At 38.7% G+C, this 19,073-nt stretch overlaps 1 protein-coding gene across 1 annotated transcript; it reads right to left on the reverse strand.

Moving 5' to 3' along the window:
* Window positions 1–601: 601 nt before the first annotated feature.
* Window positions 602–6,589, reverse strand: LOC136282356 (tetratricopeptide repeat protein 28-like). Its single transcript, XM_066169889.1, has 5 exons — window positions 6,532–6,589; window positions 5,970–6,037; window positions 2,682–5,066; window positions 1,074–2,561; window positions 602–757 (listed from the first exon to the last, which is right to left on the reverse strand). Exons 2-4 carry the CDS (start codon window positions 5,979–5,981, stop codon window positions 1,086–1,088), a joined length of 3,873 nt encoding a protein of 1,290 aa, XP_066025986.1. The 5' UTR covers window positions 5,982–6,037; window positions 6,532–6,589; the 3' UTR covers window positions 602–757; window positions 1,074–1,085.
* Between the last annotated feature and the right edge of the window lie 12,484 nt (window positions 6,590–19,073).

Consider the following 19,073-nt stretch of genomic DNA (forward strand, 5'->3'; position numbering starts at 1 on the left):
AACGACCAATTATTTTTCAAGTTCTATGGAAATCTTTACAAAAACATATGGCTTTAATAGCTTTATGTAAACCTTAAGGCAAAAACCGATTGAAAAAATCTGATGTTCGTGACACAAAAACTAATTAAAACTAGAAAAAATTCCTCCAAAAGTTAATTGAAATTTCCATTCGACTGTAACTAAGCTAATTTAACAATCAAACGACCAATTATTTTTCAACGTTTATGGAAATATTTACACACGCATGTGGCTGCAATACTTTATATAAACCTTAAGGCAAAAACCGATTGAGAAAAAAAATTGCAAAAACATTTTGGGAATACGTTTTCAAGGTGTTTCAACTTGAACGTAAATATAACACCTAAAACTTGTTTACAGATAACAACCTCGTTCATTTTAGATAAAAAAATGTGATGATGATTTCAATACATCACTAATTTAAAAAAAATTACTTTTAAGCTAGTTCGAACAGCTCATTAAAAATAAAAAAATGCAAAGTCTTTTTTCTTCTGCGTGTCCAAAATCCTTATAGCTCATAAGAGCAATTAAGACGTGGAGAATCAACTTTTGCAAAAACAGAGATCCATATGGGCTCTTGAAGGCTCTTTCGCTTCTCCTGCTCTCAGTAGAGGACTCTTACAGAGATTTTATAGGTAGCCTTGTGGTTTCTGCTCCAAATATGAACGCTTGCGGGCAACTTTTTACTTTCTTGGGTTCTGTCTTTTCTATGATACAGCTCCAATTCTCACTGCCTTAACTGAAAAGTAAAAAAAATTATAATTCAGGGAGAATCGTTGAGATCATCTAAAATTTTTCATTCGGCCTTACGACATGAAACGATAAACTGTCCAACAATTATTATAGCAGAAAACTGTTTTCACTCCTATCAAATTATCTAAGAAAAAGTCTGTGCCCACTCAATTTAAAAGCATTTCAATTTCTTCGGGAAAAAAAGAAACTCCCAAACTTTACACAGCAAGATAACAAAAAAAGCATTTATGATCAAATATTTATCTCTAATTTGGATTTAAAGTTACTTTGCAATGCATAAATGTTATGAAAAGAATAATTACATGGATCAGCAACTAGATGTCGTTGAAATCAAGTGTGACGTCATCACCAATGAGTACAAATGGTGCCCAGTACTTCACCTCCTTGAAAGTTTCGGATTTTCTCAAACACTTCATGGCCTGATTGAAAGCTTCACTTGCCTTCTTGCCTTTAGCAAGTGCATCGTAGAAGAAACTCATGAACTCCAGGGTTCCTTCGTCTGCAATCGCCCATAGGGTTACCACAACAGCTCTAGCGCCAGCACCCAAGAATGCTCGGGCGACGCCAACCACACCCTCGGCCATGACCTCCCCACGAGCACTGTGACAACAGCTTAGAACAACCAGTCGCGCCCGCAGCCCAGCCTCCATGACATCTTTCATCGTCAGTAGATAGTCCTTCTCTTGAGGTTGAGGGGTTTCTCTTGTGGTGTTTGGTGCCAGGATAACTTCACCAGTTTCCATTTTACCATGTGCTGCTATGTGTACTAAAGCCACTGCTGAGAGTCGTTTTAACACTTCATCTTTTGTTGCCATTTCTCCAATGAGAGGGGAAATACTGAGGATTCGTCCAATCATCTCCGCCTCTTTCCTTGCTCCCGGAAGTTGTACCAACCGTCTTCCTTCATAGATGATCTCTTCAAAACATGGGTCGCCAACAAGCAATGCACCGCTCTTCAGGTGAAAGTCAGCTGGGCAATCATTGATTAGTTGTAAGGTCGTCAGGGACGGAAGCACGCGGATTCTGAATAAATCACTCAGATAAGTTGACTTCGAGTCCTCCAATGCTGCATAAGGCACAAGACAAAATGGTCCCTCAGGAACAATCGTAAGCTCGTTTCCTTCGATCAGATCAGCAATAGGAGTAACGATGATGTCATAAAGCTTCTGTAGAGCACTTAATTGCGAGTTCCTTACATCAATTTGAATCATATCATTCGCTGCTTCCTCCGCTTTCAGCGAGTCATGGGAAGGATTTTCGTATTTAACAGCATCTCTTGAATCGATCTCCTTCAAGGCAGTTCTGTTCAGTTGCTCGATGAAAAATTCCAATTCCTCCTGATACTTATAATTGTTGACATGTACCTTTCTCAACTGGACATTATCGTCGCTAACGAAAACCCAGTAGTAAACGCACGGTCCACTGATAGCTATGAAAACCGTACCTAATGGAACAAAACTCAGGGTAAGGAACGAGACGCTGTTCCTTGAAGAATATCGGGGCTGATATTTTGCTTCTAGCAGATCTTTTAGAGCTTGAGCACGTCCTTTTTCTGCGGCAAGAAGAGCGTTGACAAATTCATTTTGAGTTAGGTTTATACGCCACAAGCCTGTGTATGCACTTTTATGCTGATTACGATAAGAAATCTTCCACTGATCGTTGAATCGCAGACCGGTCCTGATACTATCAAACCCCTCTACAGAAGAGTGAAAGCAGTCAGAAGCCCTCTTGAGATTTCCTTGGCACTCAAAATAACTTCCAAGAGAACAGAGTGAGGATGCCTCTCCGGCCTTGTCTCCCACTTCCTTCGCAATTTCTAGATGACGTTGATGGTAATCGATTGCTGTTCTGAACTGTCCCAGACGACCATAAGAGCAGCCGAGATTGCCATAACTGTTTCCCTCTCCGGCCTTGTCTCCCACTTCTTTAGCAATTTCTAGATGACGTTGATGGTAATCGATTGCTGTTTTGAACTGTCCTAGACTATGATAAGCGCAGCCGAGATTGGCATAACTCTTTCCCTCTCCGGCCTTGTCTCCCACTTCTTTAGCAATTTCTAGATGACGTTGATGGTAATCGATTGCTGTTTTGAACTTTCCTAGACCACGATAAGCGCAGCCAAGATTAGCATAACTCTTTCCCTCTCCGGCCTTGTCTCCCACTTCTTTAGCAATTTCTAGATAACGTTGATGGTAATCGATTGCTGTTTTGAACTGTCCTAGACTACCATAAGCGCAGCCGAGATTGGCATAACTCTTTCCCTCTCCGGCCTTGTCTCCCACTTCTTTAGCAATTTCTAGATGACGTTGATGGTAATCGATTGCTGTTTTGAACTGTCCTAGACTATGATAAGCGCAGCCGAGATTGCCATAACTGTATCCCTCTCCGGCCTTGTCTCCCACTTCTTTAGCAATTTCTAGATGACGTTGATGGTAACCGATTGCTGTTTTGAACTGTCCTAGACCAAGATAAGCGCAGCCGAGATTGGCATAACTCTTTCCCTCTCCGGTCTTGTCTCCCACTTCTTTAGCAATTTCTAGATCACGTCGATGGTAATCGATTGCTGTTTTGAACTGTCCTAGACCAAGATAAGCGCAGCCGAGATTGGCATAACTGTATCCCTCTCCGGCCTTGTCTCCCACTTCTTTAGCAATTTCTAGATGACGTTGATGGTAATCGATTGCTGTTTTGAACTGTCCTAGACTATCATAAGCGCAGCCGAGACTGGCATAACTCTTTCCCTCTCCGGCCTTGTCTCCCTCTTCTTTAGCAATTTCTAGATGACGTTGATGGTAATCGATTGCTGTTTTGAACTGTCCTAGACTATCATAAGCGCAGCCGAGATTGGCATAACTCTTTCTCTCTCCGGCCTTGTCTCCCACTTCTTTAGCAATTTCTAGATGACGTTGATGGTACTCGATTGCTGTTTTGAACTGTCCTAGACCAAGATAAGCGCAGCCGAGATTGCCATAACTGTATCCCTCTCCGGCCTTGTCTCCCACTTCTTTAGCAATTTCTAGATGACGTTGATGGTAATCGATTGCTCTTTTGAACTGTCCTAGACTATCATAAGCGCAGCCGAGATTGGCATAACTCTTTCCCTCTCCGGCCTTGTCTCCCACTTCTTTAGCAATTTCTAGATGACGTTGATGGTAATCGATTGCTGTTTTGAACTGTCCTAGACTATCATAAGCGCAGCCGAGATTGGCATAACTCTTTCCCTCTCCGGCCTTGTCTCCCACTTCTTTAGCAATTTCTAGATGACGTTGATGGTAATCGATTGCTGTTTTGAACTGTCCTAGACTATCACAAGCGCAGCCGAGATTGGCATAACTCTTTCCCTCTCCAGCCTTGTCTCCCACTTCTTTAGCAATTTCTAGATGACGTTGATGGTAATCGATTGCTGTTTTGAACTGTCCTAGACCACGATAAGCGCAGCCGAGATTGGCATAACTCTTTCCCTCTCCGGCCTTGTCTCCCACTTCTTTAGCAATTTCTAGATCACGTTGATGGTAATCGATTGCTGTTTTGAACTGTCCTAGACCACGATAAGCGCAGCCGAGATTGGCATAACTCTTTCCCTCTCCGGCCTTGTCTCCCTCTTCTTTAGCAATTTCTAGATGACGTTGATGGTAATCGATTGCTCTTTTGAACTGTCCTAGACTATCATAAGCGCAGCCGAGATTGGCATAACTCTTTCCCTCTCCGGCCTTGTCTCCCACTTCTTTAGCAATTTCTAGATGACGTTGATGGTAATCGATTGCTGTTTTGAACTGTCCTAGACCACGATAAGCGCAGCCGAGATTGGCATAACTCTTTCCCTCTCCGGCCTTGTCTCCCACTTCTTTAGCAATTTCTAGATGACGTTGATGGTAATCGATTGCTGTTTTGAACTGTCCTAGACTATCATAAGCGCAGCCGAGATTGCCATAACTGTATCCCTCTCCGGCCTTGTCTCCCACTTCTTTAGCAATTTCTAGATGACGTTGATGGTAATCGATTGCTGTTTTGAACTGTCCTAGACTATCATAAGCGCAGCCGAGATTGCCATAACTGTATCCCTCTCCGGCCTTGTCTCCCACTTCTTTAGCAATTTCTAGATGACGTTGATGGTAATCGATTGCTGTTTTGAACTGTCCTTGATTATAATGAGCTATTCCTAGAAGGTTACAACGGATTCCCTCTTCGGTCTTTTCTCTGTCGACTTTGGCATTTCCCATAATACACTCGTGGCTCTCTATTAATGTTTGAGATTTGCTCAGTAAGTGAAGCAGAGGTTTGTTATCCTTCTCAATCTTATATGGGTTAAGAATAAATAACTGATGAGTGGATGTGAACAAATTTCAATAAAAATAAAAATATTAGAGGTACAATTCTATAAGTTGAGACATTTCATGTATGTGAATCGCTGAGAAAATAAGTATGTCAGTCAAATCCTAGAACCTTACATTTAAAATTTGCATTTTTACATTAACTGAAATGATACTGATTCTAATTTTGAAACAATGGCTGAAATATTTCCAGATTGTGAATTGAAAAAGCTTCAAGAATTTATAGAAAATGCAGCAAATGTAAACACCAAAAAAAAAGACCTTTATGTGGCCAACAGTTCGGACGACGTGGGCTGAAGAAAAACGGATCAGTCTGGATATTATGAGCTTCGAAGCCAAGGAAATTGATGTGAATCTGAAGAAGTTTTTATCTCAGAAAGAATGACGACTCGGACTATAAGTCAGACAGTTTGGGGTTAATGTCAGCGTCACTGGACGTTCTTTTAATGGAAGCTCGTGGTATTTTGCAGAATTTTGGAACATCGCTCTCGCGGTGTTTTTCTCAAATACCCCTAAAAAACATGCGCTATTCCTTAAACAAACCTTAGAAAAGGACATACCTGTCGAAAGTGGATTTCTTTTGACGATTTCCTATTTTAAATATTTTCTTACCAGAGTGAATATTAATATAAGTGTTAACAAGCTCACTAGGCATAATCATTGTTTGGTTTGGGCGTCCTGCTGATATTCTTAGAGAGACACTGATGAGGGGCGTTCTGCGAATTAGATAAAATGCCCCTTCTGTCAAATGAAATGTTTTGGAATAACTGAAAATATTTTAGTTTCTTTTAACTGCTCAGCTTGGTGTTAGTGAAAACTGCTTGCATTTCTTTGCGTATAACGTTTGAAACACTCGTTAAAGGATACGGCCAATCCCATATGTAGCCAGCTCCTTGCTTCTTTGTACAAGCAAAGCTCCACGCAAGCACTGGCGGCTGAGAAGGTAATGACGTGAGGTATCTAATTAATTACTATCCACATATAAAAGTAGCCAGAAAATCGTCTCACACCCCATTCACATCAGCAAAACATTTTTAGTCAAACCGGGTTTAACTGAATGAAAACCAGAAAGAGAGGACTGAAAAACTGAATTTTCCATAGAATTCATACAATCGCTTATTTGCATTTTCAATATGTTATATGTGAAGTCGACTAACATCGGTTTATACTAATTCTATGAAGAAAAAATTTAAACTGTATTTAACAAAACGATTTCAAACATGTTTAATCTTTGGTGTAAATGAACCATTACTGGTTTAATTTTCATTTATAGCTCACTGACCTTAACTTGCACTTTTTATCTACATAGCAAACATTTACGGACCAGTTATTGTTGATACCCGAGGTACAGTCAGCTGCCGTAATCCATACAATTCTCTTGAAGAAACCACAGCAAAGTGGTTTGATGAATTTTGACTGCAACACCCACCTTTCTTAATAGCTTTGATTAAATTGGGTTCCAACTGAACAGAAACTGTTGCATCATTGAGACATTCTTCGTAGTTTCCTAAGGAATTCAGGAACTAAGTGTCAGTCGTCATCACGTGCCAATTTACGTATCCGTCTTTATACCTGTCCTAGACTTGGCCTTAGTTAAAACCAGGAGAAAATCATTTTATCGGGTAAAATTGGGGGAGATAAGGTTCACATTTTGACCCAGATTTGACCCAGATTTAAGAGAATGTGGTCAAACTCCATGTTTTTCGCTTCTTGTCCTTTAGATATTTCAAACTTGGCAACTGGGTATGATCACAAGAAACTCACAGAGTTCATCTCAGGGCAATTCTCCTCATATTGATTTTTAGTTTGTGGTTTACTTATCAAAGAAGCAGCTCTACGCTTCCTTGGTATCATATTAGTCCATCGCTGGAGTTGCCTTCTTATGCTGAATAAGCCGACGCATACCCGAATTTCCTGAGTGCTGTATTACAAATTATTTTGATTCTCCTTTGGGAACGATGTGTTTCGGAAAAAGTATTGTTCTTTGCAACCTTGAAGACTTGAATAAAATATGAGTAGATTACTCGGATCTAGGAATTTCGGTTTTTCTAAAGCTTCTCTTCACTTTAGACTATATGACCCTGTAAGTGCTTTGCTCATATTTGATTGCTGTTCCGGGCATCTTTTGAGAGGATTCCTTGCTTTTTTCTCCATAAAATTCGTCTTTTAAAAAAGTGATTGATTCTTAAGTTGGCAGATGGCCGAGCCATTATTTCGGTGGTCGAGTCAGCACAATATGAGTCACAACCACTGGCTAGGGAGGACATGACGTCACGTAAGAGGATTACCACCTTGATTTAAGGATACGCACTTTTTGAGGGGTAACCATCATAAACTAAATTGTTCCGTTTTAGCTTGATATAATCGTAAGCCGGCTGAGACGCAACAATTCGAAATGGAAGATGTTATACTGAGTGAATTGGACGCGTAATTAATTTTAACCACAGAACGGATAAACCTCCGCACAACATCAGTCCTGAGATGTTGGTCTTCGAACCTGTGTGTGAATTTCGATATTCTTATTAGTTGCTTTGCAATTTATTTGGCAAGTATACTTTTCATAATTTACGGTAAGAATATCTCACAATTGCGATGAAACTTTGCAGGAGAATTTCATCCTAATGGAGAATTTCCACGTGTGCGATCGACATGAAATATTAAAGTTGCAAGTTTCATTTCAATATTCATACGATAAAAGGATGCAAAAATGGCAGGGAAGACAGCAGGCGAGGATAAAATCCCGTTTAAAATGGGTGCAGAATGTACATTCATTAACTTCACGGAGTACATTCCATGAAGAATTTAGTAGTTTTAAAAAGATTCTTACCCAAATGGAAATGAGCTGCTGCTCTGTTGCTATAAAGCTTGGCGTTCAGCCGTATATCTTCGCAGTTCACTTGAAGACCTTCCGAGTAGGAGTTTATCGCGTTTTGATGTTCTTCCTGTCTGTATTCTTTGTTACCTTCCTCGAGACATACTCTTGCTATATCTGAAAACACACCGGTTTAACATTAATGATTTCGTTTTAACAAGGTTTTGTTTTTATGTCGTTAAATCCCCTTTCTAATTCCTATCCTTTACAGGCCTTTCGTTCTTTTTGAACAGTCGGTTACTGTATACATGAGCCCGCCGACCATTAACCCTCACCCCACTGATATCTATAAGTTTTATAAACCGTTAACTCTAAGATGATGTTTTGAATCACTTCAAATGGTCTCCAGACCAATGAAATTCGGGAACTCTGGCCATATATGGTGTGGTCTGTTTGAAAGAACACAGAACAGATAAAACTTTTTGCAAACGTTATTGTCCATTTGATTTCCACGATCAGTCTCCTCTCGACCTTATTTGCAAGTGTTTTATCTCAAATGTTTTTAAATTGTATCAGGATATCTTTAGCAAGAGTAGTGATTCATAATTTATAATGCAACTGCAAAAGTGCACGTGGTGTAAATGAGAAGCATTCTCGACATTTTCTTTCATTTTGACTCAAATCCCTCCCTGATACTGAGTACGATACTAATTTTTTCATTACATTTTTCTTTTATTTCTCGCGGTAATAGATTTAATGATGATTTTCATTCCATGTATATGTATAAAATTGTACACCTCGCACTGACAGCTTGTTCGTGACCCACGCAAAAAAAAAATTCAGTGTTTGTTCTTGTGATAAAGTTTGAAATTCGAACATATAGTTTCTGTTTCAAAAGTTATTCACAGAATAGGTAAAAAAAATTAATAAAATGTGCTTAGTTAAAAACCATACCGAGGCGTCTTTTAAAGAATCTAATTTCTCACCTCTTAATGGATCATCGTACACCTCCAGTTTGGTGTCATTTGATGTCACTTGCCTTTCGTTTGTCCCTGAAATTCGATCATTTGATAAACATTATTACTATTGCCAGAGAAAACGCAAAAATATGAAAAATAAAACTTCATTAAAATGAATTATTATGCATAAAAATTCATTTATAGTCCATGCGAATTGCTCAAATTATGACGACCGAGTTTGAAAAGCGCTAGGTCAAAACTGGTGTTCAGTTCCTTTTTCCGTGATGTCATCGGCCATTTTGAATCTTTATGCGGATTACCGCTGTACTTCCAGTCCCAGACTTGCCGCTCTTGATAATACCCACTAAAGATGTACTTAACTATTCCATCACTAAACATCACAACCGCTTCAAAATGACCATGTAGCAGTGTTTTTCTATGGCTCTCTCTCACCTGTGACCCGAATCTCATTGTTCAAATCCAGTCCTTCTCCCGTTGTCCGAAGTTTACTCTCCGCCATAGCTGGAAATAAAATAGAATAGAATTTTACTGCGCTTGAAAACATCCTCACGAAACAAAAAAGGATACTTAAATGAAAATAATACAAAAAGAAAGGCGGAAACCAACTTGTCTCTGATACTTAGATAAAACGAAAGAGTGAGAATTTCAAAGTTTTCTCCCTCATGCTGTTGTGATGGGATTTTGCTTAAAAAATTCCCCACTCTCCGGATACGGACAGCAGTGTAATGCCTGTGGGTTTCCCGTGAAACGAGGTTGTTGAATCTTCGAGTTGTACGGCGCATTTTACAAACTCAAAACGCAGTCAAGGGTTTGCACAACTGTCACGAGTTCTTCCAAAATCCCGCAGCCTATTATGCAAAGAAACACGTTTACATACGATCATCTAAACATAACTATCAACTAATTAGAGCGAGAGTAAGATTTCATTTGGTTTACGTATTTTCTAGCGAATTTTCCATAGCTCTCGTGAATCAGAGTTATCAGTGCGTTTTTCCAAAGTGTGAAAAAGGCTCCAGCGAACAATATATTCCACAAATATTCTTCTGAAGAGAGCTAAGTAATCATGAATGACCGGAAGCCACTAACCCGTGACAAAATGTGTTTTGAGAAAAGTCTTCCTTTTTCATTTGTAATTTATTATGATCCAGAATTTTCTGAATAAGATGGTATTTTAGGAGCTGTATATTTATCTTTGCATCGGCCTTCTGGCTATCGAGAACAATAATCTGCTTACACATCAAAAGTAAGTGGAGAACCAAGCGCTGGTTCTCGCATCTTGTAGGCCATCGAGAGACTTTGCTGCCAGATTATAGGAGCATTTGAAACCAAAATAAAACTGGAAAAACCTTCAGATATCACAAAACTATGGAGAAATTAAAAAATATCTGTAAATGTATTGCTGACATAAAATAATCTGTTGCTGTTTAATTTTAAAGGGAATATAAGGAAATTTCTCTTGTTAGACAGGCGTGGTATTCTCCGCGTTGTTCGGAGCAGGATTCTATGCAACCATTAGCATTTTCTGAGCCTAAATGTTTACCTTCCGAAGTAAACACATGAGCTAATGTAGTTCGTCATTGCGCAGAGAGAATTCCCGCCAAAACCGAATTCCGACCAAACCGCGAAATACGACAAATCACCTTTTGGATGAGTAGTTTAAATTGTTGAAGAAAAAATTAATAGTAATTTTTGAGGAGGTCGAACGATGTTTGCAAAGCTTCCAAAAAAAAAAATAAATAAATAAATGGTAACGCTGGCGAAGTTTCATTTTCATACATGATCAAGAATTCGTAATAATTAAAATTTTTGGGGTGAAAGTTTTCATTTTTATGTCACCTCGCTCTTTATCACGTTACCCCAACTTCTCGTCTTTTTTTTTTTTGTTATTTTCATGTGGTGTAACCCACGAGCGAACAAGATTAAGGCGAATCCAGCTGTGTGTGAATCAGCCATCCGAGAGGGTGTGATGTGCTCTCTCAGGATTTCCCACATTGAAGTCGAAAAAAAGAAATGATGTGCTTGTAGCCGGTCCATCACTTTGTAATTTCTTAACCAGACATTTTTTTGTTTCACAAATATAGAACGTTTTCCAGCAGTTTTAAATACAAAGGAGCCACGAGTATATCTCCTTATAAGTCAAAATAAAGAAAACTGCAACGAGTCTCGCAGTTTCATTCATTTTGGTAACCTCTTGGTTTATATAAATAATTTTTCTTTATAATATATCCCTCATTGACGAAACCATGGTCTCGGTCCTTAACAATCCTGAGAAGGAACTTGGCCGAATTTACGCCTTCTTAAGCTCTAATCAAGCATGTCCAGTTGCGGGGTATTACGTGTCATGATTAACAATTATTCGCCGCAGGCTCAATGAATATTGTTGAATAATCCCTGAGACTAATCATCGGAACAATTATACTATAGTAATTTATAATATGAAAACTGTTTAGTACCTGTTAAACCGCCATCCTCTGAATCGGTTTATCCTCTAAAAGTTGTCATTATTATTTCTACATGCCTGAAAATATCAAGAATAATACGTTTTGCTTTACTAAAATTTCGACAAAACCATGAAAGATTTCATATTGACGAGCAATAGATCAGTCTATAATCCCTTGTCACGAGTAAATAACAAATCTCTTCAAATGTCCAGTTTGGATATTAAAATTGCTCTTCTACTTCATAAAAGTTCACGTGCTCGTCTTCTTCTTTGTTTTTGTTCTTTCTCTTCAATTGTGTGTATATTTTTAATGTTTCTGTATTCCTATTACTTCATCCTGCGATTTAGGCTCAGTTATATTTCTTTCAGTGGAGGACACAGGCCATCCGCAATCAAAGTCTATTTTTCAATTCCCTTGAGCAGGACAGTTTCTGCCATATAAAACTGAATTGACAAGGATGAAGACAACCTACGAGTTATACTGTTATTGTACCAGGAGCACAAGCGGTGCACATAACACTGGAATCAGCCATGCTGTAGTTCCATAAATCTCTCTTGGGAAGATAAATCAGCTACCTCAATGTTTATTATGTTTATCTTAGTGTCAGTATTGAGAAATAATTCCTTCATCGAATTCAAAGTTATAAAGAGAGAGTAGAAGTTTTTTTCTCGGGGTCGAATGAAGAAAAATCTTTTTATCCGTCACGGATAAAAAAATAAGAGAATCTAAGCATCTTCGAGGATTCAATCTCTAAACCTGTAGATTTCGATGTTTTTAATTTCTTCATTCGAGGATGGAGCTTGAACTTTACCCTCTTTCTTTATCTATTTTCATACATGACGCTTTCGACAATTCAGATCCCAGGAGAATGCGGAAAGTTTTGTCAAATATGAACCCAGCGTATGTCTTGACTCACTAACGAGGTGTTTTGTAGCTTTGGACCGGAGCTTTAGATCTTAAAATTTGAATGTCGAGGTTCGAATCCTCGAGGGAAGCTAGATATTTTTCTTTCTCCCTCGCCTACGACGAATTAATGTCATATTTCTCTGATTCTTTCGTCTTAAGTTTAAATTTTTTTCATGTGTATTTAGTCATTAATGCAGTACTCACTTGTAACTCTTGTGAAATTGTGATTTTCCCCGCAAGCGTATAACAAAACGATATACTTGGTAACACGAGCAGTTTCGAAGAGGCTGAATACAATTATGAGCTTATCAAACTGAAAACAAAAAATGGTGTATCATTTGTTAAATTTGTAAGTCACGAATCTATTTTTTGGTCCTGCATTCTATTTTACTTTTCAATCGTCATGCTGGAACTGGATGTCAAATAAATTTTCAGCTTTTTCATTTTCGTGTTTAGGAGCGGAGTAGGTCACAAATATGAATGTAACGCTGAGTCTAACTTCCCAGCAGCCACACACAGTCTCATTGACTAAATGTTGGGTAGTCAGGAATTTTTACAGAAATTCTACTGAGAGGTTCTTTCAAACTTCTTAATAGTGTTGGATGCTTGTTAAGAAATTTCATATGAATTCAAAGTTTAGTAAGTTTTTTGGTTGACGAGTTATTGCCTAGTGTCATGTAAAGAGCGTTTGATCCGATCATGAAGTCATTTTCCCATGCACCCGTTTCCTGTCACGCTCTCGTCGCCTTCGCGGTCACACAACAAGCAAGAGCTGGCACTAATTAGTGTTAAGAATTACTAACAGAAATACAATTCCTTGAGTGAGGCTTAAGCGTACAACATGGCGTTTATGGGTTAAATTTGGACTGACCAAAAATCACTGTAAATTTTTCAGGTGCACCTGATGGCCGGCAAACTTGAAACTCACCTGACAAAGAAACTAAAACCTCGTCGTAGCTTGAACGTATCTAACACTTTAAAAACATAACAAAAAATTTTCTTTTATATCGATAATAAAAAATTTATCAAAGAGACTACATTTTGATTTCAGTCGAAGAATTCAACCCTAACGGATTTATTTGCGACTTCTATCACTGCTCGTGTCATTAGAGAAAATCGCGAGCAAATTTCCTTATTGATTAGCGCTGGTGCACACACAGAGTCATTTGCAACTCACCTTGGGATAAGTTGGTGGCTGGGATGCATGCAGGCACTGGCCTTCACGTTAAGCCCTCGGCACTCTGTTCGGGAAAGCTGGCTTGGGGGCGGGCCATGCCCGCCTTCATAAACAGTAATGCCACCACAAGATAGCTCTACCCTCAAAGAAGGTTATGTAAACATTTCAAAATTTGCTTCTCAGCAACTGCTGCATCAAATTTAAATAAACAAAGATAGAAGACCCCTTTGGAATAGATACACTGAAGACACTACTGCAACTTTGAATCTGTTGAATTATGCAATTCTTATTAATCAGCCTGTTATTAGAGTATTTTGCATATGGTTGGGTTAGAGCAGAGTAAGAAAGAAGTTCGAAAGAAGGTTTATTTCCCAACTACAATGTTTTGTATCTCCTAGACACTTCGCTGATCAAAACTTTCTTCACGGCCATCGGCGTTTTAACTCGCTGAACAGGAGTTAAAATCACATTCTTTGAGGGACGTGAGATGTTCTTTATATAATCAGCTTATAAATCGGTTAAATGTTTGTCGCTGAAATCGAGAATATTTTTATTATTTCCTATCAACAAAATTGTACCAAAGGCAGGAATTTCAGATAAAGAACGCTTAGAATTTTGTAATTGATGAGTATCGGGAAAGAGCCGATTTGAGCGTTTCTTTCGTTAGAGCTAAATGTTTGGAATATTTTATCAAAAATTCCACTCAAAAGCAATTTTTGTGTTGCGAGGAGCCCCACGGGATTATTCCACGGTTAGAAGTCAGCGGACACCCATCTTACATTTCTGTTTCTGGCGCGCGCCTATAGAAAATGTTGCTATAATGACGCAATCTAATTGTAAATAAGAATCAAGACCACCATTACGAAGGCCAAGATGGTTTTTGTAACGTCTTGGATAAGTTCTTTTACATTCGCATGTTAAAGGGAATATTTTTCGCAGAATTCAGAAACAGAATGCGAAGAAAGGTAGGTCTTAAATCATTTGGTCCAATTTCAATTTAAGTTTTTAGTCCGTGAGTAAACAACGGAAAACTTTTACAGACTGATTGTGCGGCTAGCTTTATTAAGCCATTAAAATACTTCACCGGCTACTGGACATAAATGTGAATATCCAAGAGTTTAAGTCAAAAAATTGTGTTTAATTGCCATAATTGGAAACGAGACCTCATTGGACCAATGTGTGAGAGCTGGGTGGGCGCTTGACAAAAATTGCGGTGAGAGATACGGCGCAAGGGTGATATTTAAATCGGACAACGAAACAGGTGGTAAATATCATTATGCTGTGAAAATATTTAGAGTTTCTCTCGCGACTTGAGGTTTGTAGCTTTAAAAGTCCATGTAGCGCGACAACAACAAAAAAATGCATGCGATCATCACAAGCAAACATTGAGCAATAAACACCTCTCCGATTCAAGTCAATAGACGTGCTCTGTAACGGCTGCCACGCCTTTGCCACCAGACATTGATTCGTTTTAAGTTTGTTTCGTATTAAACGTGTTAAACCGCAATAGAGACGTTACTGTTTGTCCATTAGGGACGTGATCTTTAAGTTCCACCCAGAACCGCATTTTAGTTAGTTATCTTGCGTTGGGCTGACGATAAGACGTGTTTATCGAAAAGCGCCCTTTTGCCCACCTTATCTCGAAGTTCGTTTTGGTCAAACTCTTACAAGCGGGACTGTTATGTAAGTGCTTATGTTCCTTTTCTTTGTGCTTGTTTAAACATCTAGTCTTTCGGTAGTTTCGCCCAGTTTTTTATACCAGTTTCTTTGCAACCTTGTAACACGTGGCTTACATTGTTCATGCTTTGTTAGTAAGCTACTCGTTTTTTACACTCGGTTATTAGTTTTGTTAGAATTCGTTTTCAAGCGGTTCTCCTTTATCCTTTGAAGATAGTCTTTTGTGAGTTTGTTTTAGAGTTTTAGCTAGTCTTTTGTGATCTTGCTTTTATATCGGAACAATTGGAATGTTGGTTCGTATCTTAGAATTTAGCTTAGCTTCTTCCTTATAATTTCATATTTCAGTTTACGATAAGTACTTGGATACCTCAACTACGCTAATAAAACGATTCAAATCTTTTCCGTGAAATATATCCTCGCTTCATAGTGCGTCTTCATTAGCGAAACTCATAGTTGTCGTTGAAATCTGCTTCGCTTGTGTCGGCCGCTACATGCTCTTTTTGTCTTTATTTAGCTGGTGATATACGGCTGAGCAACTCTGGCCGAGTAGAGGTTAGACTTTGAGGGATCTGGGGAGCAATATTCAGGGAATAAGGTGAACGCACGCTCACGGTACACTTGCACGCTAAAACAAAATAACGAGCTTTTAACACTTTAGCAGCGTGTAAGTTACTTGCCTTATTAACTTCGCAGCTATTGTCGTGCTTCGTACGGTCGAAGCACAGGAACGTGTTGAAATCTTGCTCGCAACTTTGCACGATATAACACGGCGACCGTGCCAATTTTACAACACGCCTCTTAGAGTTAAAGTTGCTTTCGATTTGTAAAAAGAAGTACGTCCTAATCTAAAAGGCTTTTTAGCTCACCGACATTCCTGGTCGATATACGATACTCAGTATCCAGTGCAACTAATTTGCCAAACGTAAAGGAATATTTCGACTTGTTGGCCATCATTTAAAACTATGTTTGAATTTCTTTCCTTCACTTTTTAATTCCTCGTTTTCTTAAAACAGCTTGCAAAACACGGGCCGAACGAGGAAAGTTCTCTGCTCTTGAAATCGTGCATGAACTTTTGAAGGTAGCAGGCACAAACTTTTAAAATAATAAGAGCGAACCTGTATGATGCCAAGCAAATGGCTACTTCGTTGAGGGTAAACTGTGTTCTCACCGTGTTTGTCTGTTTCGCTAGTCTCCGAGGCATTATTTATTTATATTGTTAAATTTGTTAAATCGACAAGTACGAAAGTCCGTGTGGTGCAGTGGTGGTTTTTATTTTTTTTTATACGGACGGAGTTTACAAAATAATGAAATATCTAATATCTCAGAAATATCTTTTTTCCTTAATTAACTAACAGCCTATTTGCCAAACTTTAAGCGTTATAGACTCCTTTGACTGTCGTCACCTAACTTGTTTGTAAACGCATTATTTTCGGCAAATAAATGATTTTCTGGTCTGCCTTTTATGCCCGGTTCTTACGCAAGGTATAGACCGCAGCGCTAAAGACTAAGAGCTCGTAAGATGCCAAGATCGGCGTATAGTAAGTAATGCGCGGCTTCACTCAGAGAGCTTCGTTTTGCGCCGGCTGACTAGCGGTTATTTATTTTAAAAATGACGGCTTGCATAAAGTGACGAACAGCGACCGCGTAGGGGACATGGAGCCGTAAATCTGTGGCAAAAGGACTCACAAAGGTTCGGTACTGGGCTAATTAACTTCGTGAAGCGATAAGGATTTGTATTTTACGAGATAAGAATTAAGTTTTAAAAAAGTAATTTATGTGTTCAAACTGAGCTCCTCTGGACCTTGTGAAACACTTCGTGCTCACTGAATTCCTTGTGAAAATCCTGAGTGAAAGAGCCGTGATTTGCAGTAAATGTTTCCTTTTTTATAATAAATTTCGGATAGGACAGAAGATCTTCTTCATTTTCGCTTATATTCTGTAAGTAATATACTTTACAAACACCGCTCTGTATGTATGTTTCAGTGGTGCTGTTGTCCTTACTTGTGACAGTGGCTTGGTAGATTAGTGATGATTGGAGGTAGTTTCTTTTAAGTGGGCATGTGTTCTTCTGTCGGTAGTTGCATGAATTTTTGTCTTTTGTGTTGGTGTCATCTGCGTAACAATTCTCGCTGCTACAGGCAACAAAATGGCGTCGAAGAGAACGTGATGCTAACATGGTACAAGTTGACACTTAAAGTTACCGCCTCTAGGCTGGCATTAGTATTTGAATTAAAAAAAAGTCATCCACAGGTATGTTTGTGGCATAAAGTACTCAGTAATGTCTCATTTCGAAGGAAAATTTTGCTTTTTCCCCAGTGTCTTGGAGCCTTTTGTAAAACAACACAGACGATATTGATAACGATAGCGGTAACGATAGAGAAAATGACAACGGCAACGATAACAATAACACTGACGACAAGAATTACAGGAACGAGAAGGATTATGGGATGATAAATAGAAATGTTTACTTCATAGTTTAGAGAGGATAAAACAGCCGGCATACACCCATTTCAATCCAAGTGCTTCTAGGATACAAAAAGATTTTCTCGTTCATTCCGGCTTAATTCCAATGTCGATTAACTTACCTTCCCTGTCAAACCAGCTTTCTTGGTGCAAATTGGCTAAAATATAATGCGCCAGTGGCGGACGAGGAACCTTAGTGAGAAAACGAAAAAGGGCTCGTTTTTCAGATCGTGGCGCCACAATTGACATGAGCTGTATTGGATTGGAATCAAGAAAGAACGGGTAGAAGATTTTCCATTATAACAGAAAAATTGATGTAAATCTGGTTTGCCTTGTTGTAAAGTGATGTACACTCAAAATGAGTGAAAGAAGTTTTGCCAACTTATTTCATCAGAGATCTAAAACCGGAAAATATTCTGATAACCTCAAATGGCCACCTAAAGCTGTCAGACTTCGGTCTGAGCGAAGTTGTCGCCTTTACAATCACTGAAGTATATGGAACTTATCCATATATGGCGCCTGAGGTATAAGGCATTGTAGCAGATTACCCTGAAAAGTCTTTGCTCAAATCGCTGATGTTTTTCTCACTACTTATTTAGCTTCTCGTTAGATTTTTAAGAAAGTCCTTCTTTCTTCTCCTATTCTGAGGATAAAATGTGTTCATATAATCCTCCACTAAGGCCAATCTTAATAAAGGCATTGTCAAACGAGACCCAACATCTTTCTCGGCAATATGGGGATATGTTACCTCTCTGTTTGTCACGAAAATTTAGCAAATTATGATAATAACATTTTGTAATACCTCTCCGCCCTCAGTTTCCGATAAAAACAGAGTAAAAGGACCACCTGTTAGAAGATCCTGACCACGCCCTTGTTAATGCATTGATATTTCAAATCAGGCTCATGCAGTTGAATTGTTAATACGCTTTTTACAATGCTAACGAATTGAACCTTTTGCCTCACTGTGACATTACATTTGATTAAAAACATTAACACTTTGTAAGAATCGCCAAGATTCCGGTCCAAGAGGAAGTACAAGAAATTTACAGATTAGTAACTGACGCCCTGAGGTGTATACTCAACAGGATTTACAGTACAGGTTTTGTTTTATACACTCAAATGCTTTTACATGGAAATGTTCACACATGACGTTAATTTAGTCAAACAAACATAAGTTGAAACTTAATCCGGTCAAACAAAATGCTCCACCAACCAAAATTAATTGAATTCACAATAAAAGATTTGATCATCGAGGTTTGCGGATCACAAAGTTTTGCGATGAACTAAAAGGACCCAATGGACTTTGCCTAGAAAGTATAAACAACTCCCTTAGTAAAGTACTTCTAAATAAATATTTTTGGCAAACACTGCAGAGGAAATAGTGCAGTTAATTTTTAAAGGTATTTTAACTTTAACGAAACAAATCTTTTATTTCTCTCCCCTCCCCCTTTCATTATTTTTGACCGTCGACCGCCCCCTTGGTATAAATTTATTCCTCTCCCCAGCCTTCCGCTG

The sequence above is a fragment of the Pocillopora verrucosa genome, chromosome 7 (genome assembly GCF_036669915.1).
Source record: "Pocillopora verrucosa isolate sample1 chromosome 7, ASM3666991v2, whole genome shotgun sequence".
NCBI classification, from domain to species: domain Eukaryota; kingdom Metazoa; phylum Cnidaria; class Anthozoa; order Scleractinia; family Pocilloporidae; genus Pocillopora; species Pocillopora verrucosa.